This window comes from Pipistrellus kuhlii, unplaced genomic scaffold, assembly GCF_014108245.1.
Source record: "Pipistrellus kuhlii isolate mPipKuh1 unplaced genomic scaffold, mPipKuh1.p scaffold_m20_p_6, whole genome shotgun sequence".
Taxonomy (NCBI): Eukaryota; Metazoa; Chordata; class Mammalia; order Chiroptera; family Vespertilionidae; genus Pipistrellus; species Pipistrellus kuhlii.
In genome coordinates, this window is record NW_023425562.1 from 43,389,652 (window position 1) to 43,413,647 (window position 23,996).

General features: G+C 39.8%; 1 protein-coding gene and 1 long non-coding RNA gene across 9 annotated transcripts; one reads left to right on the forward strand and one right to left on the reverse strand.

The window, feature by feature from the left end:
• Positions 1-90: 90 nt before the first annotated feature.
• On the reverse strand, positions 91-16,501 carry SERPINB13 (serpin family B member 13). 8 transcript variants are annotated; one of them, XM_036418300.2, is made up of 8 exons: positions 12,226-12,383; positions 10,548-10,723; positions 9,988-10,044; positions 5,297-5,425; positions 4,807-4,924; positions 3,117-3,259; positions 2,756-2,911; positions 91-884 (listed from the first exon to the last, which is right to left on the reverse strand). In XM_036418300.2, exons 2-8 carry the CDS (start codon positions 10,704-10,706, stop codon positions 480-482), a joined length of 1,167 nt encoding a protein of 388 aa, XP_036274193.1. In that variant the 5' UTR covers positions 10,707-10,723; positions 12,226-12,383; the 3' UTR covers positions 91-479. The 8 variants fall into 8 exon arrangements, with proteins under 8 accessions (XP_036274193.1, XP_045430257.1, XP_036274197.1 ...); XM_045574301.1 differs by lacking the exon at positions 2,756-2,911 and having other exon boundaries at positions 12,226-12,384; XM_036418304.2 differs by lacking the exon at positions 5,297-5,425.
• Positions 12,359-23,655, forward strand: LOC118707663. The gene is made up of 3 exons (XR_004984354.1): positions 12,359-12,370; positions 22,544-22,546; positions 23,522-23,655. It is a non-coding gene; the product is annotated as an uncharacterized LOC118707663 (long non-coding RNA).
• Positions 23,656-23,996: the final 341 nt, after the last annotated feature.

The following is a 23,996-nucleotide window of genomic DNA, read 5'->3' on the forward strand; positions in this document are numbered from 1 at the left end:
AATTTATGTTTGGCTAATGTGTTTCTAAATTCTCTTTTCTATATGCAGTTTGCCGCACTGACTCTGAGAAAGAGAAAAGTAGCACATAAATTGAGTCAACTATTGTTTTATTTCACTTTTTATTATAATCTTTCAAAATATTGGAACTAGAGAGACTCCCAAAATCTTTAATTCATAGTCTGTACTAACAAGACAGTTTCTTTCATTAGTGCATAAAACTACAAATCATTCATTTACTTTTAGAAGAAATCAACAGCATATTTATAAGCCTTGATTTAACTCACTTTATACATGACACAAAAGAACATTTCACTTTTAAAGAAAATTTTAAACACACACACCCAGTGCAGTCACTAAATCATTCATTTTGAAGGTTGAATTGAAATGCAAGCAAGAAAAATCAAATTTCTTCAAAGAATGGGCTACTACCATAGTCATATTAATACTTCAACACTGCTTTTCTGCCAAACCTTCATGGCCTAAGGAGATGAAAATTTGCCAAAAAAGAGGACGCTGTTGGACTCATTGTGCCGGATGAAGAACAGAAAGGGATGATTGCAGTGAAAAGTTTCATAATTGAGCACTGATGTGACCGCAAAGCCCATCCCGGTGCCTGCTGCAGCCTCCGTACCTTCCTCGGACACCACCACAAAGGACCCGTGCAGAAACTTCTGGGCATGCAGCCCTGAACGTGGGGACATGCCTGAATAGTCAGCCTTCAGCTCACTAAAGGCATTCCCCAGCCCCATGGCGCCCAGTGCCGCCTCCAGATCGTAACTATCTTCCACTTCAAAACGGGGCAAGTGCAAATCCACAGTCCTTTCCTTCATCCGCCCTGGGTTAGTCCACTCTACTAATTTCTCAGGACTTACTTCATTTATAATCTATTAAGAAAAAAAGGGGGAGAGGGAAGAATGGCATGATCATCTATAAACATTTGAAACAGTTTAACATTCATTTGTTTCAGTCATAAATCATTAATTTTAATAACCAAAGTAAAAATTTCATTTTGCTAAATTGTTGTCTTTATATAGCAGGCACTTGTCTTACATTTCTCTATTTAAATTTTTTGTGTATATATGAAAGTCAATAGCATTTAGTGAATTTTTAAAGATGAGAAATTCAATTTCTTACTATTTCCCTAGTGTCTTTGTATGCATATATATTATATATAATTTTAAAGATAAAATATTTTTATATCCTGTCTAATAAAAAAGAAACATGCAACTTGACCATACCTCTGCTACGCTCACAAGCCAATAAGGAGCAAGTATGCAAATTAATCCAACAAATATGGCAGCAGCCATAGAGCTGGAGAGAGCAGGAGGCTTGGGTTGCCCCCAGTGATGGAGGAAGCCAAGCTTCCCGCTCTGGTCTGCCCTGGCCTCCACTCAAGACTACAAATTTTCAGTTATAGAAGATAAATCCCAGATACCAGGGCCTCCACTTAGGTCACCAGGGGGGTGTGGCCAGCCTGCAAACCACCACAGGCCCTTCTCCCAGGCCACCCCACACCCCAAGGGAACCCCCACCCTGATCCAGGACACCCTTCAGGGCAAACCAGCCGGCCTCCACCTGTGCACCAGGCCTCTATCCTACCTAATAAAAGAATAATATACAAATTGAACACTCCAACACACAAGATGGCTGTCCCCATGTGGTCAAAGATGGCTGCCTCCATGTGGACACAAGATGACCATCACAAGATGGCCAGCAGGGGAGGGCAGTTGTGGGCAATCAGGTCAGGAGGAGAGAGCAGTTGATGAAGGCCAGGTCTGCAAGGGAGGGAAGTTGGAAGTGATCAAGCCTGCAGGGGAGGGCAGTTAGGGATGACCAGGCCTTCAAGGGAGGGCAGCTAGGGGTGACCAGGCAGACAGGGGAGGGCAGTTAGGGGCAATCAGGCTGGCAGGGGAGCAGTTAGGCATTAATCAGACTGGCAGGGGAGTGGTTAGGGAGTGATCTGGCTGGCAGGCAGAAGCAGTTAGGGGCAGTCAGGAAGGCAGGCAGGTGAGCAGTTGGGAGCCAGTAGTTCTAGATTGTGAGAGGGATGTCTGACTGCCCATTTAGGCCTGACCTTGAGGGGTCCCAGATTGGAGAGGGTGCAGGCTGGGCTGAGGGACACACATACACACACACACCCATGCACGAATTTAATGCACTAGGCCTCTAGTAAATTATATAATAAGCAAATTATAATTAATGCTAGAAGCCTGGTGCTCAAAATTTGTGCACTAGGATCATCCTTGATTAAAAAAAAGAAGAAGAAGAACCATTTTTTCTGAAAAGTGGTGTTGATTATGTGGGACAGGAGGTATGTGGGAAACCTCTGTAACTTTTTCTCAATTTGTTATAAACGTAAACATCTTTAAAAATTGAAGGTCTAAAAAAAAATTCAGAAGGTCTGAATGCATACAAAATTTGCTGGATATGTGCACATGTGATTTTTTTTTTTTTCCTAGAAAATAGGTACCTAGATAATCAACCATTTCTCAGAATACTTGGTGATCTTTACAATCCCTTAAATGTTTATTTTAGCTCATTCCTAAATATTTTTGTGTTGGCTGTTCTCAATAAACCTGATGTCATCTATTGCTCCACATTAGACATCTTGCGCAGAAGTTGAAATAGTTTCCACTGGGAACCGCCAGACCCCAGCTCCCATTCAGAAGCCCCACTTCCATGCTCACCCAGAATGAGCTCTGAGATGCAGAGCCTCCAGAAATGAGATCAAAAATGGGGAGATGCAAAGTTTTACCTTCTCCAGACCATCAATGTCATTGGGCAGCAACACGAACATACTTAGGTCACTGTTTTTATATGGAATACCCAGAATTTGGGCCTGCAGGTCCTTCAAGAGAGTGAAGCTGAAGGAGTTGCGCTGGGTCATCATCTGCACAGGTTTACTTGTGTTCTGCAACAAATCCACAGAGCGTCCAGTGTCCAAAGAGGCATGAAATGACCAGGGGAGTTCACTGAAATGACACTCTCAACCTAAAACAGTGCTAACGCTCAGACCCTTCAAATAAGCATTGTCTGTCCACCCTGTACATTGATGGAAATATGACTTCAGAATGTACATTCCATGTGTAACCACATCAATAGTTAAAGAACCATACCTTATCCAGCCAAAATTCCTCCTCCTTGGTATGTTCTTTCTTAAACTCCCTGTCCCATTGTCCTTTAAAATGCACGATGTTCACCAGCACCAGCTTTGTGGTGCTGCTTAGAGTGGCATCTGGAAACAGGTCCTTGACTTTTTCTGCAAACAAACAACAAACTTGGCCCATCTTCAATGATGTGATGTGCCTGGCAGATACAATGCAGGTGGACTTGACTGGTCACTAAAAACCTCAGCTAGGCCCTAGCTGGTTTGAGTCAGTGGTGAGAGCATCAGCTCACATTGGTGCACTGAAGGGTCTCAGGTTCAATTCCCAGTCAAGGGCACATACCCCACCCCTCTCCCCCTCAGGGCACTTGCCAGAGGCAACCAATCAATGCATCTCTCTCATTTTGATGTTTCTCTCACTCTGTCTTTCCCCTCATCTCTACTCTCTCTAGAAAAGTAAATGGGGGGAAAAAATATCCTCTGATTAGGATTAACAAAAACAAACAATAAAAACCTTAGCCTGGCCACACTTGCAGGCTCTGCTGACAACACCCCCGCCTTTTATCCCATTGGATGAATTGAGGTCTGAGGTTAAAAAGTTTAGGCTCTATCAATCACACTGTCAGATCTCAGAGGGAAGGTAGAGAAGGGTGAGGATAAGGGAGAGAGATCAACCAAAGGACTTGTATGCATGCATATGAGCCAGTGGTCATATACAACAGGGGGGTAGGGACATGCTTGGGGAGTGGTTTGGGATAGGAATGGGGGGGGGGGTGATGAGGAAAAATATGTGATACCTTAATAAAGTAATTTTTTTTTAAAGTTTAGATTCTGGGATCAGATTGCCTCTGTGAGTATCCAGTTTTGCCTCTTACCAGTTAAGAAATATGGGCAAGTTATGTAAGCTCTCTGTGCCTCAGCTTCCAAATGAGTAAAACAGGAATTAAACCACTTCATAGGGTTGTTGAAAGGAGTAAATGATCTAATGTGTGTACATTACTTAGATCACTGTCTGGCTCACAATAAGAACTCAATAAATGTTAGCTATTATTATTTTTATCCATTTGATGTAGTTATCACCAGAGGATATGTTTATTGATTTTAGACAGAGAAGAAGGGAGAGAGAGAGAGACATCAATCTGTTGTCTCCTCGATGTGCCCCAACCGGGAATCAAACCCATCCATAACTTAGATATGTGCCCTGAACAAATCAAGCCCTAAACCACTTTAGTGTATGGGATGATACTCCAACCAAATGAGCCACATGGCTGGAAACAAAAGCAGGTCTTAATGGAAGAGCTGAATGTTTCTCACTTGATAATGGAAAAGGAACCCCTGTATTTCCACTCAGAAAGGCTCTGATATAAAGGAAAAAATGTGAACCCAAGACAGACATGACCCAGTTTCAGGACCCTCAAAGATATTATGAACCACAACCAGGTGTAAATAATTCTCCACTAAGTGTTTCCATGAAGTTGGCTCTATGATCCCCTCTGATTCTCCTTGGCTTTCTCTTCAATTTACAGAGCCTCCACCCACCCTTCATGCTCAGGCCTGCATTTCTAGCCCTGTAAAACCCATACCAAGCCCCTCCCAAAGCTTGTCCACCCTGGTCCCCCACACAGTGCTAACCACAGGGCTTCACTCACAGTGGGCACTCAAGGAGCATTTTTATGATGAACGACCCATCCATACTCTACCATGTGTTTGGCTTTCAACCCAGGAATTAATCTTCTTTCGACTTTCATCTGCTGCATTTACAAAATCAACAGGTTCCAGAGAAGCATGATAATATTTTTCAACATAATCTAAGTATTTCTTTAGGAGAAACAGGGGGGAAAATAGAAAGAAATTGAAATTCAATTTATCTATTGCCAACATTTCTAAATAAGTTCAAGATCACCAATATTCTAAGCAGGGTTTGGGGGCAAATCACTTTGAATACTTCCATGCATCTTTTATGCAAGTGCAAATAGGGTTAAAGCAAAAATCAGATTTAAACTGCCAAGATTACAAAGGAACTCTCAAGGGGCCAGGATGTCTGAGAAACAGGCAGGGGGGATGCCAAGTGATCTGGGCCAAGTCAGGCAGTCAATGAAGGCAGCATGCCACCAGGACCCATAATCCTAACAGAGCCGTTGGCCACTCATGAATACCAGTCACAGAAGTGGTGGACATGGCAAAACTTACTTGAAGAAAAAGGTATGTCTTCTCTCCAAATAGCCTGTTGGCTATTTTCAGCTCATAATTATTATTGGGTTGGCTTATTTCACTCAAAAATGTTTGCAATTGATGGTGTATCTCTTCAGTCTTCTCAATCTTCAAAACAAAACAAAAACTCAATGAGCTATCTTAGCAAAATCAAGCCTAGCTTCTGTCCCAGGAGGGCATGACTGCTGGGTCTCTTCCTCAGCTTGACAGCTTTGAGGATGGCCCGTGAATTTGGTGTGGTCCCTGGATGTCAGCTGGCTTTTACACAAATCACTAATGTAAATCACAACCAATCTCAGCTCCACAAAGAAGCTTGCTCTTTGGTTCAATACCACAGATCAAGCTTTTCTGGCTCAGGTTGCATTTTTCATCTCAAATGTAATTGCCCACTAAGTGGTTCATATGCTTGCTTTTAGCTTTCTACAATATTAAGCAACTGGGGGAGATAAATGATTCCTCAGATGACTCTTATCCACTTAAACTTGGCCATATCTGTTCCGACAATGGATAAGAAAAGTAAATCCTGATGGTGTAAGCAGCCCTTTGTTAGCTTAGAGGAGAGGAGAGGAGAGGAGAGGAGAGGAGAGGAGAGGAGAGGAGAGGAGAGGAGAGGAGAGGAGAGGAGAGGAGAGGAGAGGACTGAACTGATATTTTTGTTCTTAACTCTGGGGTGGGGGGGAACTTTTCTAGGCATTTTTTGTGGAATCCATCAGTTTTCTGATTGAAGGCTGAGGAGTGAGTGCTTCATGGCAGGGCAAGATGACAGTGTCCATAAAACAGAGAGGAACACTGCCCCCTGCCTGTTCAGTGATGTCTGGTTACCTCTATTCACTATTCATGCTGGATTCAAGGGAGAGTCATTTTATTTTTGAACTGAAAAGCTTATCCCTGATTACACTGAGAATGGAAAGGCCTTCTTCCTCTCTAGAATATAAAGCCAAGAGTCTTTTGTTTGCTTGCTTGCTTCATCTTTTCATTTCATGACTGATTACTCAATGCCCAGAGTAGTATCTGGCACTTAACCCTCAGTTAATGTTTATGCTAATGAACTCATGAACATTTGAAGACATTCAGATGGAAATACATGCTGTTTTAACAAAGTATCTGAGGCTGAATTTGACCTTTGGCTCCCTCCTTGTTACTGTGAGCCTTTAAATGTCCAATGATCATTCATGGCTGCTCAGGTTGACTGATATGTGAGGTGAGCAGATCAAGGTATTGAACCTATGGGGAATAATGGATTGATATAAAGAGAAGGATGTAGTGGAAGTATTTCTCCAGTGGGACAGTTGTGACTAAGTTGACTTGAAAAATGGAGAAAGGGAGTAAGGACCTACTGTCAAACAGGTTTGAGTTTTGAAATTATACTTCCTGTGTTGATGGGGAAACCCCAAACTAAGAAATTAATTTAAAGTGGCCCTGGGTTGATAACATCCCAGGATCTTATTCCAGAAAAAAACAATTATCTGTATTAGAAAGGTAACTACATCTCAGGTTTTGCTGGACAACCTAGATTACCAAGCAAATATTCCCTCATATTCTAAAACTATAAATCATGAGAAAATAGAATTGATAAAAGAAAAAAGAAAAGCAAACAGCCATATTGGATTCTCAAGGACTTTAGGTGTTGATATTATCAGATATCACACCTAAAAATCAGTATTTTGAAAAAAGATATTGAAAATATGGTAGAGAAAACAAGAGACTGTTATAAAGTTCATTTTATAATCAACTAGAATTCCTATATGCTTAATAAGCATTGAAATTTAAAAGCTCAATAGTTGGGTTTAACAGCCAATTAGGCACTGCTAAATTGATAGACTAGATAGATCTGAATAATTTTCTCAGAATGAAACATAAAAACAAAAAGTGGTGAAAATATGTATGACAGATAAAGAAATCTAGAAGATAGAATGTGAATTCTAGCATCCTTCCAACAGGCAATAAAGACTAGAGTACATGTATTATTCAAAATATTAATTGGCTGAGACTTTTTCAAAATTGATTTAAAAAAAAGTATGAATTTTCATATTGAGAAAACACAGTAAATCTGTCTTGGTAAATTAATAACTCCATGTCTAGACACATTGCAGAAACAACAAAAACTTAGCAAAACTTAAATGCAGTTGCTAAAGATTGACAAATAAACCAACTTCTTAACAGCAACATTAGACACAGAGAGAAGACTACTATCTTCAAAGAGTTGAAAGTCTCAACCTAGAAGACAACACATAGTGTAACATTCTGAACCACTGAGCCACACCGTCCAGGTAATATTAGGTAATACTTAATAAAGTGGAACATGCACCTACCCTACCACCCAAATATATGTTATACACTCGAGCTTTCTCATAGAAATGAAATAAAAACAACAAATGTGAGCCACATACTATCTTAAATTTTCTAGTATCTCTGTTCTACTCCCCCCCCCCCAATTAACACAAAGATTCTATTTGGGAGTGAAAGTACTGTCAAACAACAGTGCTTCTTGACTGAGTGGACACTAGAGCAGTTATCTGCCCCAACTCTTTTATACAAAACCTGAAAGGAAGCCTGACTCTATATACACATGAGGAAACCAGACAACCTGGACATGTGGGGTGTAAAATGAATTGTCCATATTGCTGGGTGACTTAACCCCTGATCTTATAAGGGTCTGGGGCTGAGCTATGATTACTGTCAAGGTAGATGTGCCTTTCCTGAGAGCTCTAACTATCTCCAAATGCCAGCCCCACCTATGGACTTAACATCTCTCCTATGTTTGCACACTCTGTATTTCAGGGGAGGAATATTACAACCCTACAGCTGAAAGAATCCCCAAGAAGACATTAATCCTATGCTAATATTTTTTAATAAAACATCAGAGTAGGCAATGAAGGGACTTAAAATAAAAATACAATCTATACTAATAAAAGGGCAATATGCTAATTAGATCAGACATCTTCAGAACATCCTTCCTGATAAAGCCACAGTGGCAGGGGCAGAGGCAGAGGCTATTAGGGGTGATCAGGCTGGCAGGGGAGGGTAGTTAGGGGGTGATCAGGCCTGTAGGGGAGATCAGTTAAGGGTATCAGGCTGGCAGGCAGAGGCAGTTAGGATTGATCAGACAGGCAGGCAGGCAGGTGAGAAGTTAGGAGACAGTGGTCCCAGATTGCAAGAAAGATGTCCAGGCCAGCAGTCAAACATTTCCCGAGGGGTCCCAGATTAGAGAGGGTGCAGGCTGGGCTGAGTGACACACACCCCCACCCTGTGTGCAAATTCTGTGCACCGGGCCTCTAGTATAGTAATATCACTTACTACTACCATGACAATCACTAGGCAAGTCACCAGTGTCCCAGACAGTCTACTAGATTTATAAAGGCCCAAAGAAGAGGAATAACTTGCCCAAAGTAGCACAGCTGCTAACTGACCAGCCCAGGATTTTAACCTAAATCTGTTTCATTCCAAACCCATCCACTCTGCTATAAGGACTTCTCAGTCTGTTAGTCTTTACCAGGCTCTATCATAGTGGTTAGTGTGCATACCAGTTAAGTTCTCTTAACACTAATGGTGCACAAAATTTGTGCATGGGGGTGGGGGTGTCCCTCAGCCCAGCATTCACCTTCTCCAATCTGGAACCCCTCAGGAAGTGTCCAATGGCCTAAACTGGCAGTTGGACATCCCTCTCTACTGGAAACCAAATCAGTTTCACTAAAAAAGAAATGTTGACAGGAAGCCAGGAAGGCTGGTCAACAACCTTAATTGCTCTAACCTTTAGTTGAGATATTGTTAGCTGAAGCAGAATCTACCTAGTTTGTCCCTCGAAAGTTTCTGTTATTTCCTGCCTAGGAGCTACATGTAAATTTCTGTTTATGTTGCCTAAGATGTTTTCCCCCAAAGCTTCAATAAAAGGGGATGGCAGGGCCAGAGCATGGATAGTTCTCCCACTAGAGTTGGACTGCCGCCTGGCCCCCCATATAACCAAATTGAATTTCTTCAAGTCTCTTTTCATTTGTGTGTGGCCCTTCTCCAGAACCTGAACCCTGAATTGGAACTCTTTCTACGCAGGCCGTGAAAGAGAGACCTACACCTCTCACAATCCAGGACTACTGGCTCCTAACTGCTCACCTGCTGTCTGCCTGATCACCCCTAACCACCTCTGCCAGCCAGCCTGATGCCCCTACTGCTCTCCCCTGCAGGCCTGATCACCCCCTAACTGCCCTCCCCTGCCAACCTGATTGCCCCTAATTACCTCTGCCTTGGCCCCTGCCACCATGGCTTTATCTGGAAGGATGTACTGAAGATATCCAGTCTAATTAGCATATTACCCTTTTATTAGTATAGATAATCCTAGTAACACTATTGCACTGCTGTGATTATTTCTGCTATAGAAGCATGGAACAGACTGTCAAATATCAGAGGGGAGGTTGAGGTGGGTGAGTGGAAGGGAAGAGATCAACCAACAAACTTGTTTGCATACATGCATAACCTATGAAGACAGAAATAGGGTGGTGGAGATCTGGGGTGGGGTTGGGATTGGGGATAGACTAGAAGGGGACATGAGTAATACTTTCAACAATAAAGATTTTTTTTTTTTAATAAGCATGAAGTAGTACCTCTTCTACACATTTCCCTAGTGAGCCCACATCTACTAAGCCACCTTAATGCAGTTGGTAAGACATGTCTCCCACCTCTTTTTCTTCAGCTTTGATTCTTGAGCTATCTGTGTCTTTTTCAGAGAGAGGCACCTAGAAAAGACAGAAAATATCATGGTGGGGATTAGAGCAGAGGAAACTCCACACAGAATCAACCAGGGAATTTGGAAATTTGCTAAAGACTCCTCAGTGTCACACAAGTTATCTCCTTGCAAAATCATGAAAAGCTCTGGCTCTCTTCAAAGGAGCTTAAATTGGTTCACCCTTGCATGTATTCATCTTTGATGTGTCGTTTATACCCCAGTGGGAATTATGCAACTTTTCCCAGTCAGCCTGGTTCTGTCTTTAATTATCAGGATAATGTCTTTGGACATGGCCTCACCCAGCCCTCACCTGGAGGAACTTCATGCACCAGGAGCAGATAGCAGGGTGGAATTTGGAGAGGAAAGAGATAAGCCTAAAACTACTTCACGTCCTCACACGCTTAATTTGTATCCTGGCTCAAGGGTCAAAAAGTTCATGTTCTCGAGGCAATTTCCAAAGGCTCATCCCAGCAAAGAGGCTGCCTGAAAAGCCATGGCCGCCACCCTACCTACCTTCTGCAGCTGGGCAGCGGGGGCTCCCCGGGTTCGCAAGAGGAGCATGCCAACAGCCGCTAAGATGCTCGCAGGGGAAAAGAAGATGTTGCCATTATTTTCTCTATTCAGTTCTTTGAAAAGATTAAACCCAAAGGTCAGTGCGCCAAGTGATTCCATGATGATTCTAGTGAGATCTAGAATAGCAACAAGAAGCAACACTAATACAAAATAATATTGAATGTGAACTGTAATTGAAAAATAATTTTTTGAAAAGAAAAACCAAATAAGCACTTGTTGGAATTGCTTAAGAAGGGAACCCTTCTTGCTTTTCTTTCTGCATTGATCCAGAAAGAGGGGCTATGGAATATGTCAATAAACAAATTAAATTCAGATACTGAGATTTGAGCTGCAGAGCTCTCAGAGAGTATTTTAGACAGTATTGCCTCTGACAAGGATAATAGCTACAAACCCTTCTGAAGGTGATACATATGCTTATGGTCTTGATCACAGTGATTAAGTTGTATAGATTAAATATGTAAGCTTTTGGCATATCCATTATACCTCAGTATAATGTTTTCTTTAAAGAGAAGAAAAAAAAGATAGAAAAGTCCCTGTGGCCTGCTTCTCACCCCTTAACGTAGCCTTCTCTTGACCGGAGATGTGCATCAGCTGGGCACCACCTGGTGCTTCTCAATTCTCATTTCTGAAGGGAGCTAGATGATGGCCTTGGTTTGATTCTCTCTTGCTCTCTGTCAGACCTGCCTGTATCTGCCTGCCTGCCACCTCCTCCCTGAGGTAAGCTCCCAGCAGGTCCAGTGCCTGCCCTCCTTGTCTGGCTTGCCCAGATGCTGCACCCACAACCAGGCAAGGGGAAGCCAGAGGAAAGTCCCGAGGCCTTGGATTCAAGCTGTGTTCTCTGGCCCAGACATAACAACAATAAAGCCAAGAGTGTGTCCTTCTCTAACACTTTCTCAATTGATTCAAAATCCTATGCAGAGATGATACATGAATTCTCTTAAACTCCAACCCCAAACTGCATGAAAACTTGATTCTGGGCTCAAGTTTTCCTCAACGGTAATGACATATCTCTAGCCATGGATTAAGTGGAAGTGAAAGAGTTTCCTTTTTATATTTTTCTTTTATTTTAATTTTCTACAGTTTTTCAAGTTTATATAGTAAATTTACATTGCTTTTATCTCATCAAACAAAATTTTAAGAACAATTAATATTTACCACAAATAAAATACATTTTATATTTTCTCTTTTTTCTTTCTATATTTCCTTCATTTCCAGCTAGGTATGTTATAATTGGTTAATAAAGGCTTTAAGAAAAAAAAAATCCTAAAACAAGAGTGAGATTAAGGCAGAATAAATTGTTTTGACAGCCTACAGACTTTGGAAGGTTCTTTGCAACCAAGGACCCACACTGCTAGCTAAGACATCTGACATCTGCTGTTCAAACTTCCATTTCACCCCTGGACTTCCTCACAGGGACTCCTTGCAGGTGAACCCAGAAATACAATGAATTAACCTGCTATCAAACAACATGAAGAAGAAACTGTCTCAAGGCTATGTAGACACTGAAGTAAATAAAACCACCCCAAGAAAGTTACCCACTATAAAAAATCTTCTTTCAAATCAACAAACATTCTCAAAACACAAAATGTCTTCAGTGGGAGCTGGAGAGAGAACTTACCTGGCTTCTGGGGAGACAGAGGTGTCTGAGCATGGACCTGTGAAGCACGTGTAACATGAGTAATTTACATCTTTAATTTATATCTCTCTCCCTCTGCCTCTCCCTAGTCATTACCATTTTTGCATTTCCAGTGAAACAACCTTTGGTTTCTCAATGATGATGCCCTTCATAAAATTAGCATGCAAGGTTTATGACAAAATTGAGGATTGCATTTTCTGTTTCCTTCAAGGCCATGAAGTTATGCACTTGAAGTTGTCAGTAAATGCATTGTGAACTGTAGCTCAGATACGATACACATTAAACTTAGAGGAAGAGAGCTGCAATTTCTCACTTCTCCCAAATCTCTTAGAAATTCTTTTGGGGATCCAAGTATAAAGAGATCTAAATTAACCAGAAAACAAAATTAAACCAAACACAGTAGCTCAACCCAGGACCACACACAGCATTAGAACAGCCAAGTTAAATGAATTATTACCCAACCAGGGGGATACTTTGAGAGGGCCTTCAACCCTAATGATATCAGGGATTCCTCTGAGAAGAACTGGTTCCCACCTTAAAATGGTGCTCATTAAAATCTCCTGGGGAACTAAAACGGGAAAAAAGATCTATGCCCAAACCCCACGCAACTGAGTCAGCATCACTGGGTTGGGAACCACGCATCAGAGTTTTTATCACCCCAGGTGACTTAATGTGCAGCTGAGGTTGGGAACCAGTGGTTTATGGCCACAGGAAGCTCTGAATCAATGCATACTTATTTACCACAGATGTACAGAGCTATGTCCTGACAAGCCCAGACTCTGTAATTAAGTTAAATTTGTGGTTCATTATGTGGGGGGTGCCAAATGCAAAGAAAAAAATGGGGGTGGGGGGGAACTATCTTGCCAGAAATGTAGTGAGAAAAAGTCATGAGAAAAGTTTGGGCAGTCAGCCAAACACACACACACACACACACACACACACACACACACACACACACTAGCTCTTGTTCTCAAGTATTCTGTTTATTAATTATGATGTCTCTCATTTTAATTCATTAAATAAACATTTATTGAGAATCTATTATGTAGCAAACATTGGGCTAAGCATCAATAATTCATAAACACCCAACAAGCTCACTGACCTCAGGAAAACAACACTACAAAAAAAAAAAAAAAAAAAAAAAAAAAAAAAAAAAAAAAAAACTCACAGGAAGTTCTAGCTCCAAATTCCAGTTTTTCCTACCAATCCTGGGGCACACTTACTGGCTCTACAAGTTCATTAAAGGACACAGTGCTTGGACTGATGGTGTGGAGGTTCATCACATTACCAAGCAGCAAATCTACAATAGAAGGATATCTAAGCTCTTCCCTCTCATGTGAATGTCTGCTTAAGGAAGCAACTTATCTCAGTGATACAGCTTCTAAGGGCTGGCTGATACCTGTGCCAATCTCAATACTCATTGTTTGCTTTTTAAAAAATTATTTTGATTACACCTCTTTAAAGCAAATTCAAAGCTGTATATAATTAACTTTGTTTTCTAACTCTCTCTGATAAATGTGCAAATTGAGGAAGATTTGGAAAGAATTAATTAGCACTTATTAGCACTTAGTTATGGAGTCAACCCTGGATGCCAATGAAATGAAAAAATAAACAAAAACTCATAGACACATTACCAAAAAGAAGTTGGGTAGTAAAGGGGTCAGACAAATGGTGACAGAAGAAGATTTTACTTTGGGTGGTTAACATGCAATGCAATATACAGATGATGTATCATAGAATTGTATTCTTGAAATATATATAATTTTATTAATCATTGTCACCCCCAATAAATAAACTCTTTTTAAAAATGGTATGGACTCCTTGGGTTGACAATTATGTTTTATGTTTTAAATAGAGGCCTGGTGCATGAAATTGGTGCACAGGGGTGGGGGATATCCCTCAGTCCAGCCTGCACTCTCTTCAATCTGGGACCCCTTTGGATCAGGCCTAAATGGGCAGTTGGACATCCCTCTCACAATCCAGGACTGCTGGCTCCCAACCAATAGTCTGCCTGCCTGTCTGATTGTCCCTAACCACATCAGCCTGCAAGGCTAATCACCCCCTAACCATTCCCCTGCCAGCCTGTTAAATGCCTAACTGCTCCCCTGTCAGCCCGATTGCCCCTAACTGCCTGCCCCTGCCAGCCTGGTCACCCCGAACTGTCCTCCCCTGCAGGCCTGGATACCCCTAACTGTCCTCCCTTGCCAGCCTGGAAGCCCCAACTGCCCTCCTCTGCTGGTCCAGTCACCACTAACTGCCTTCCCTTGTATGACTGATCACCCACGACTGCCCTTCCCTGCTAGCTATCTTGTGGTAGCCATCTTGTATCCACATGTGGGTGGCCATCTTTGACCACATTGGGGCAGCCATCTTGTGTGTTGGCATGATGGTCAATTTGCATATTAGACTTTTATTATATAGGATATTCCTATCAGTATGTCTTCTAATTCCTTTCTCTGGGACCCTAGAATCCCTGTTCCAATATCCAGCTATTTCCATTTGCTCTCTGTTTCTTCCTAAAGCATTTTCTCTATCATCCGGCTCTCACAGGGATGCCTGGCTTTCCCTGAGACCACCACACCCTACAAAGTCTTCACAGGCAGACGTCACTCAAATCTTGAGATCAGAAAGCAAGGTGCCCATTTGTCATCTCTCTACTCTTGCTTCTTCCAAGCCGTTCTTCCTTCACTTCCAATGTCCCTTTTTAGACTTACAAAATCTTTGTCATCCTGTCCCCAACCATAGCCCTGCACTCTGATGCTTGGCACATGGTCTTCCTGTCCCCCTAGGCAACCCTCTGTACATCTTCACATTCCAGGTCAACGTCTATCTCTCACTTCCTGACACTCGCCTCCCCTCTCCTCTGGAAACCCATATACATGGCCATATTGTGGGGGTTGCCACCACCAGGGACTACAGCTGTAACCAAAATTTAATTGGACACCAAAATTTCTCTATCTGGTTACAGATGCCTGTCCTTAATCTTTCTAACCATAATTTTCAATGTCATCAAAATCTTCAAGCATTGGATCCTTTCCCCTTCTAATAACAAAAATGTACTAAAGGTAGATATGTTAATAATTAGAAACTATAAGAATGGTTTCTATGCTTAGGAATGAGGAAAGAAGATAATTAAGCCTTGAATCAGAGTACTGATGAGTTCCCTATCCCATCCCAAGTTTGGCACAACCTCTACATGTCTATTACTAATACTGACTTATAATATTTTTGTCTCTAGCCTACAATGCCGTGGATGTTGCTGGGGTCCCACCCCGATTCTCTTAACCAGCCAGTGTTTCTATCACCCAATTACTGGTTTGAATGATAATTTACAGCTGCCCTTCTGTCAAATGACTCTTAGTTAAATGGAAACCACCTGCCGGAAAATACACAGCATCCCACCCCCGCCAGAACACACCTCAGGAGTGAGTCATTGGCATAAGGATATTAAAGGACAGGACAATCCCCTTACATCAAAATAGGACTCATTTTGTAAATGCAATTTGTCATCCAGAGCTTCTCCCATAGGATCAGACTGTAGCCAAACTCTTGCTGAGGCCATATGACTGATTAACATGTTTCCCTTATCTAGTCTTGCTTCTCTCAAAGACACACACCCCCTCCAAATACCCAAACAAGACTCCCTGTCTTCAGCTCTGCTTCTAGGGTAGCTGACCTAAGACAAATGTGTTTTAATATCTATCCCAAATCCTCTCACTGTTTTCGCTCTCCAAAAAATTCCTTGGCAATTCTTGCATACATACATTCTCCTTTAAATATTTTTAATCAGTTTATCAAGGCCTATAAAATAGACTCTAAGGATTTCAAATGGGACTCTCTAGAACTGATACATTAATGATGCAGAGAATTTGTCATATTGAGCCAGGAATATGCTCATCTTATAAGCCTTTCAATAGCATTTACAAATAGAAAGAAATGGAGAAAGAGACTTCTCTTTGTGCTGAAGAACAAAATAAGCATGCCCACTCTCACTGCCTCCTTCAGATTGAACCAGAGATCTAATTAATTCATTACTTAATTAATTAAAAGTTTCAAGACTCAAAATGAAAGTAAAATAATCATTCAAGAATGAATTGCTACATACATTATAAGAATTAAAAAGTGAGCCGAGACCAGTTTGGCTCAATGGATAGAGCTTCGGCTTGGGGACTGAAGGGTCCCGGGTTCGATTCCAGTCAAGGGCATGTACCTTGGTTGCGGGCATATCCCCAGTAGGGGGTGTGCAAGAGGCAGCTGATCGATGACTCTCTCTCATCGATGTTTCTAACTCTCTATCTCTCTCCCTTCCTCTCTGTACAAAATCAATAAAATATATTTTAGAAAAAGAATTAAAAAGTGAGTTTACCACGATTGAGGAATACAAGGTCAACATTTTAAAAATTAAGTATTTTTATATGTTAACAACATAGTTAGACAATAAAATTTTTAATATGTGATTTTTCTTAAAGTATCAAAGAGAATCATGTGCCTAGTAAGAATGAAAGATGTGCAAGCCTTTATCTAGAAAAAGATCAAACATAGTACAGAGAAATTAAGAAGATCTAAAAAAATGGAGAGTTTATTTGTGGTTTAAATCCCAAGAGGTTTCTTTTTCTTTTCCTTTTTCTTTTTTTTTTTTTTTTAATTGACCATCTGGTACTAGAATTATATAAAGCAGCAGGGGTTCTAGAATAGCCAAAACATTCATGAAGATGGGAGAAGAGATTCTGTCAAATAGTAAGACTTGTCATTAAAGAAGTAAGTATCATTTGGACAAAGGAGAAGCCAGAACGTACATCTGCACAGACAGGCACAATGGAATGCTTTGTGGGGTTTTTTCATATGGTTTTATAGATTTTATAGAGAGGAGAAATGAGAATGCTAGAGAGATAGAAATATTGATGAGAAAGAAACATTGATCTGCTGCCTCCTGCATGGCCCCCACTGGGAATTGAGCCTGCTACTTTTATCAAAGTGAAATATTTACCTTTTTCTCTTTCTCTTTTGGACTTTGATTTGATTTTTTAGCTGATATTATTGTGATTCTCACTTCCCTCCTGTTAATATTTCTCTTGTACCTCAATTTCTCTATAATTATTTTAATTTTCCTATTGTCATTGTTGTCTCCTATAAATATAATGTAAAATTATAAATTTTAAAAGACAAGTTGAAATTTTTTCTTGTTAATTCATTTGTTTGTTTTTTCTTCTTTTCTACTTATTTTTGAATTGAACACTAGTTTTTTATTCTTTTTTCCCTAACCTTTTGAATTATGCATTCTCTCTCGGTTCTTCAACTGGTTCTCCTTAGGTTAACACAAATATCCAGACATAATTTTCCATTAATGTGAAGTGTTACTCCATTCTCCCTTGCATCCCCTGAAATATAACAATGGCTTTTATTTCCATCTAATTCCCTCTTCACTCCTCAACCCCATTATCACTGACCTCTCATGTTGAAATCATCTGAATCTTAATTTTTAAATTATTTATTCTAATTTAAACTTAAATCATGTCTTAATCTTTTTTATGTTGGAGGCATCACTGTTACACATAGCCCACGTTTTCTTCTTCAATTCATGTTTTAAATTTTTTTAGAGTAGAACTTTAAGGCACTCTTTCAGGTTGAAATGTGCAAATGGTACACTTAGAGTCCTTGCTCATGCATTTTGCTGTCACACTTGAGTAATACCCTGTTTCCCCGAAAATAAGATAGTGTCTTATATTAATTTTTGCTCCCAAAGATGCACTAGGTCTTATTTTCAGGGGATGCCTTATTTTTCCATGAAGAAGAATGCGGTACACATTTATTATTAAATGAAAGTAAAGGAAATTTATTACCTGTATACGGTACGGTAGTTGTCAACACAAACCAGACAAACTGAATCCTACAGTATCAAGAATTTACTCATTTATTCAATGACAATCATGTCATCATCTTCTGGAACATCATCATAACAATCCAATTCCTGAATTTCCTGGTGAATTTCTTGTGACTCCATTTCTTTCAGAATCAGTGGACCAAATCTCTCATGGTTAGTCTAGGGAGGCCTTATTTTCGAGGGATGCCTTATATTTCACTCAGAAGGAAACCTGTAAGTAGCTCTTATTTTCGGAGGATGTCTTATTTTCGGGAAAACCTGGTAGTTTGTATGGATACAAATTTTAGTTTCTTTTCCTCTCTCAGAACTGCAAATATTGTTATGTGTCTTCTTGTTGGATCAAAGAAAAGGCTAATAACAATCTGATCCTCATTCCATTGTATGAATTATATTTCTCTTCCTCACAAAGCTTTGAGAACACTTTTTTCCATTGATCAATAATTTTGTGTGGAAGTGTAAGTTCTTAATGACCCTCTCAATCTGTATGACCATATTTTCAATTCTGTACATTTTTTTCCCTTATATATTTGAGTACTTCCTCTCCAAAGTTCTCTCAGAACTTTGTTCCTGAAATCTTCCTTGTTAAATGTTGGGACTTCTTAAACTACTTTGCATACTTCTTAACATTTTAAGTACTTTCTATTTATTTTTTCCTAGTTTTTCTAGGACCCCATGTTCAATCTTCCAGCTGACTTTTCAGCCACTTTAATCAATTTATTGACCTTTTTGTAAAAATTAAGATTATTTCCAAGAATTTTAAATAAATATTTAATAATTCTCTGTTCTTATTTTATACTAGAAGCCCAATACATGAAATTCATGCAAGAGTAGGCCTTCCTTCCCCTGGATGCCAGCACTGGCTTCCCTCTGGCACTGGATCCAGGCTTCCTCTCGCAGCCCTGGCTTCATCCAGAAGGGTGTCCAGTCTAATTAGCATATTATGGTTTTATTATGATAGATTTTTAATGTCTCTTATTAACTCTGTTGAGATTGAGTTCTTTTTTTCAAGTGTTGTTTCCTTTAAATATTTGGTAATGTAGGTTATATGCTTATCTCTACATCTGATATTAGCCTGTATGAAGGCTATTTTGGGGTTACCACAACCTACCTTGGAAATTTAGGAGGCGCCCATGTGCTTCCAGGCAAGGGAACCAGTAGCTTATAACCATTAAGTGGGAACTGTCCTCTTTGTCAACGGGAGACACCTGGGCTCCACTGTGCCTCTATGACTCAAGTAGATACACCTACTGCTGCAGCCTGGGGACAAAGGCCTCTGTCTGTCACTCTCCACTTGTCATAAGGCAGGAAAAGGAAGACGCACACCTACCAGGCTGCTCCTACTGAACCTGTCCCCACGATGGTTGCCTGCCTCATAACTCTTCCTCCTACCTGAATTTTTCACTTTCAAACAAAGAATACTGGTACTCTCAACTCTATTGGCCACCTAAAACTTGATCTTGATGGACACTTGACTCTCAAAGTTCACATGTGTAAAATAAATGAATGGATATAAATGACCTCTTGTATTCTTTATTTCTACTTGGAAGGGTAGATAGAGCTGTGTTTAGAAATCCACTGTATAATATCCAGCCAGAAAGCCTGTTCAAATCCTTGTTCAACTATACACAAAGAACTTCATCTCTTTGTGCCTCAGTTTCCTCATCTGTTAAAGTGGCTAATAATAATAATGTTTCAGGAAGATTAAGAAGATTAAATGGCTGACACATATCAAGGTCTTTGATCAATACCAGTTCACAATAAGTATTCAATAAATATTAGGTATTATTGTTGTTCCAATTCAGCGATTCTGCTTCTATAATCTTATTCTGGATGTTGAAACTCATCCCCTGCCTGTTCCTAACGTAAAAAAATAAAAAAAAAATAAGCTAAAGAGAAAAGTCATACAATTTGGAGAAATCATTAAAACTCGAAACTAATAACTTTTCCTCTTCCTTTGATGGTCAATTGAAATCATATTTTCACTGAAGAAATTCCTTTAATAACTTTTGGAATCTTTGATTGCATTAGATTCTGTTCAAAACAAGAATTTCATTTCAGTTCCTATGATGTTTACAGCACAGGTGCTGAGGTTTAAACACATTACATTCACAAGTGCAAAAATGGAGCAAAGAAAACTTTTCTTACAACATGACTCAGCATGAAATTCTTTAATCATATATTTACACCCTCAAACTTGTACACTAAGGCTTTATTTTCTCCAGAAATTTAACACAAACATCAGATTCACATCTGATTGTTTATCCTTTTTAAAGGATTTTATTTATTTTTTAAAATATTTTTATTGATTTCAAAGAAGAAAGGAGAGGGGAGAGAGAGAGATAGAAACATCAATGATGAGAGATTATTATTGATTGGCTGCTTCCTACACACCCCACACTGGAGATAAAGCCTGAAACTCTAGTATGTGCCCTAACTTGGAATTGAACTAGCAACCTCTTGGTATATGGGATGATGCACAACCAACTGAGCCACACAGCTGGGTTAATTGTTTAACTCTTTAAGTAAATTTTCGTTTTGCTCAAACGTTAATAGAATTTTTTTTCAATCTTTTATTTTTTAAAGTTTCTAGGATGTCTATTTTTGCTTATATTACTTAGAAATCTGTAATCAGGTGACTAGCCAAGTTAAGGATTTTTTAAATTATATCTTTGATTATTGATTTCATGCCAATTAATCTGCTTCCTTTCTCAGAAACACCATAATTCTTGATTTACTTTGTGTTTTCTCTTTTTATCTATAATTACCCTCCTATTATTCCCTATACATTTTAAGAGAAACCCTAAAAGACACCCTGCTCAGCAATAACTTAATTTCCCAGTATATCAGTATGGCTGCTTTATTGCTTCTAAAATCTATTTAAATTTTGCTGTTGCATTTTACATCTTATTGACCTTCTAATTCTTGCCATAAACCTTTTCCTGAAATCTCACTTTTTTCTATGCCATTATGTATCCCTTCCTTATTTGACACCATTTTTTTTTTAACAACCCTAAAGTTTTTACCCATTTCTTTAACCTTGGATATGGGTTAACGTGTTCAAAAACTATGTGTATCAACAAAGGTTGTGTGTGAGTTCCTGTCAGCCCCACTGTTGTGTATTTACTTTACAAAGAGAGTGGATAAGATATATAAATCCAAACAGTGCTCCAGGTTTCTTTCTGTCCTCGCTTCTTAAATCCTTCTCACCCATCTGTGGCTAACACATTGTTTGATGCATATCATGAATAACATTATTTAGAATGGAAATGGGTATTAGAGTATGAAGATATTTAAATTATATAATGAGTATAGTGAATACATTGGTGAACAGTGTGCATATGTGAGATAAATTTAGTGTTGTTTTTATTGAATAAAAGAAAAGAATAGGATAGTGGATTGGGGAAAGCAAGAATGCAACATGAGTAATGTGGATGAAGTTGGCATTCAACTGTGGAACAAAGGAACCCGGTGAGGCGACTCCACATCTTCCTCATCCTGTTGCCCCATTTACAGGACCTCTGCACAGGTTAATGACAATGTAATAAAACAATACTGGACATGCAAAAGAAGTAAATAGCATCAGGGATGATGCAACAAATGTTCTGGCTTCTCCCAGCTCCAAGACAAACTGGGGAGGAGTAGGAAAGGGAGACAGGCATGATTAGATGATATCATAAGGAGGGCTTGGGTTAAAATAAAACAGAATGTCCTGGGCCTATGAAGTAAAGAGTAGTAGAGAACCTGTTGGCTAGTTGGCATAAATTATTGTTTGAACTCTACATTGCCTGGCTTGTCCTACAACATTGCTGGATAGAAGGAATTTTGCAGTAGTCATGGAGGAGTTCACTCCCCGGAGTTTCATGCTCCAGTTGGTTTTCCTGCAATTATGCTAGCTTACTGATTTGTGTGATCTCCTGCTTCTACCTGCCTTACTGGAGTGTCAATCTCGTTGGTGTGAAAAGATTGAAGAGTCATTTTGAGTATAATTTCCACAGTCCCATGGATTCCCATCTGGAGTAGTTCTGTTAGACTGCTAGAATGCATGTATGCCCTGATCCTGACATTCCAAACAAAGAGAGTGGATGAAATATACAAACCCAAATATTACCCCCAGAGTTCTGTTTTTAGCCCACAAAAAAGAAAGAAAGAAAGAAAGAAAGAAAGAAAGAAAGAAAGAAAGAAAGAAAGAAAGAAAGAAAGAAAGATATTGCTTGTGATGACTAAAGTGCCTAGAGTGGAAAGTACCAATGATTGTCCTCACCTTCCTCTGAGTCATACTTGAAAGAAGAAAAAAAAACTGCTAAGAAAGACAGAGGCTAGGATATAGCAGCAAATGCAAAGCAGAGAGATGGATTCCAGAATTTTGATGGGCAGAGCTCTTGTGTTTCTGAATGTGGGAAGGCAGTCGTGGTAGGATAGATTGTCACACAGGTAGCCCCTCAATTAGACCTTTTCTTCCACCCCATTAATATGTAGTCAGCAAAAATTTCTTTCATATTTTGATTGTTCATTGGTTTTCTATTTTTATTTTTAAACATATTTTTATTGATTTGAGAGGGAGAGGAAGTGGGAGAGAGAAAGTATGAGGATGTTTAAATTAAATAGTAAGTATAGAGAATACACTGGTGAAATATGTGCATCCTGTGCACCCCCACTGGGGATCTAGCCCATCACCTGGGCATGTGCCCTGATTGGGAATCAACTATTGGCCTCTTAGTGGATGGGACAGCAACACTCAACTACCTGAGCCATGCTGGTTAGGGCCATCTCTTAGGTTTCAGAAGTGTGAGTTTTCATCTGTTTTTGTATGCTTCCATGTGTAATTGTGGTATAAAGTTGTAAGAATTTGTATGGAACAAAATATATCTTTCCTACGTAATAGATGAATTGGTAGTTTTAAAGATTATGTATTTCTATATTTTTTAATGAAAAAATTTTAAATTAGATTTATATCACTAAAAAGTCAGTTGGTAATACACTGTACATATTGTAATGACAAAAGTGCTTTTATTCATTTCAGAAGAAACATTTTAATCAATCAAAGTTGCATAAAGAATGCGTTTACTGATTTACAGAAAGATTTAAGAGTCTCACTCTTTCTCATTTTTGTAAACAGATATATTTCCCCTTAGGATTAAAATTTTGAGAAATCACAATACAAATAGGAAGATTTTTTTCACCAAAGAAGATAAGAATGTAAACAATGCCAGACAATTCCAATCCTGTGTATAGGTTATTATTATCCAGCTCAGTGTCCAGCGTTGATGCAAGGTCAGTGTGGAATCAGCCCTCAAGATCATCAGCCCCAAAAGGAACCATTGGAGACACTAAGTATTTGATTATCTGAGATAAATTTGATCCATGGGATATGAATTATGGGTAAAGAACTTGCAAGAGCTCTGCAGCCTGCATGAAAAACATGGAACTTGACCCTCACAGCCCAAAGAAATTGCCAATGGAAGAAAATTTGGGTGGGTGGGGCAGTATGAAAGCATGTGAAGTTAACCTACCTTCTCCTGCAAAAGCTGCTACCACCACACGTAACCAACAGGGTGGCAACTGGGAAGAAGATGGATATAAGGCAAGGCAGGGAAGTGGGGCCACACCAAGACCAGAAGTCCACCTTCACAGAAAAAAAGACTAAGGCATGTCAGGGTCATTCCAGAGCATTCAGCTAAGGCAGAGATCAATAACTCAAACTGACACATCAGAGAACAAAGGTCCCGGATCCTGTAGTCAAACACTCAGGCATTGGGCTTTCAGTAGATTGGAGCTGGATATGGAGCCAGTGGCCTTCCTGACAGGAGATTTCACATGCATCATGCCTAGGCCCAGGCCTGAGACCTTTGGGAGGACAAATAAGTTCATGTGA

Excerpts from the sequence above, each read along its gene's own strand:
- SERPINB13 (XM_036418300.2), bottom strand. The coding sequence starts at position 10,706 with ATGGAATCACTTGGCGCACTGACCTTTGGGTTTAATCTTTTCAAAGAA. Across the intron at positions 5,426-9,987 it reads TCAAAGCTGAAGAAAAAGAG|ATTGAGAAGACTGAAGAGAT; the intron begins GTGGGAGACATG and ends TTTGTTTTGAAG. Across the intron at positions 885-2,755 it reads ACATTGATGGTCTGGAGAAG|ATTATAAATGAAGTAAGTCC; the intron begins GTAAAACTTTGC and ends TTTTCTTAATAG.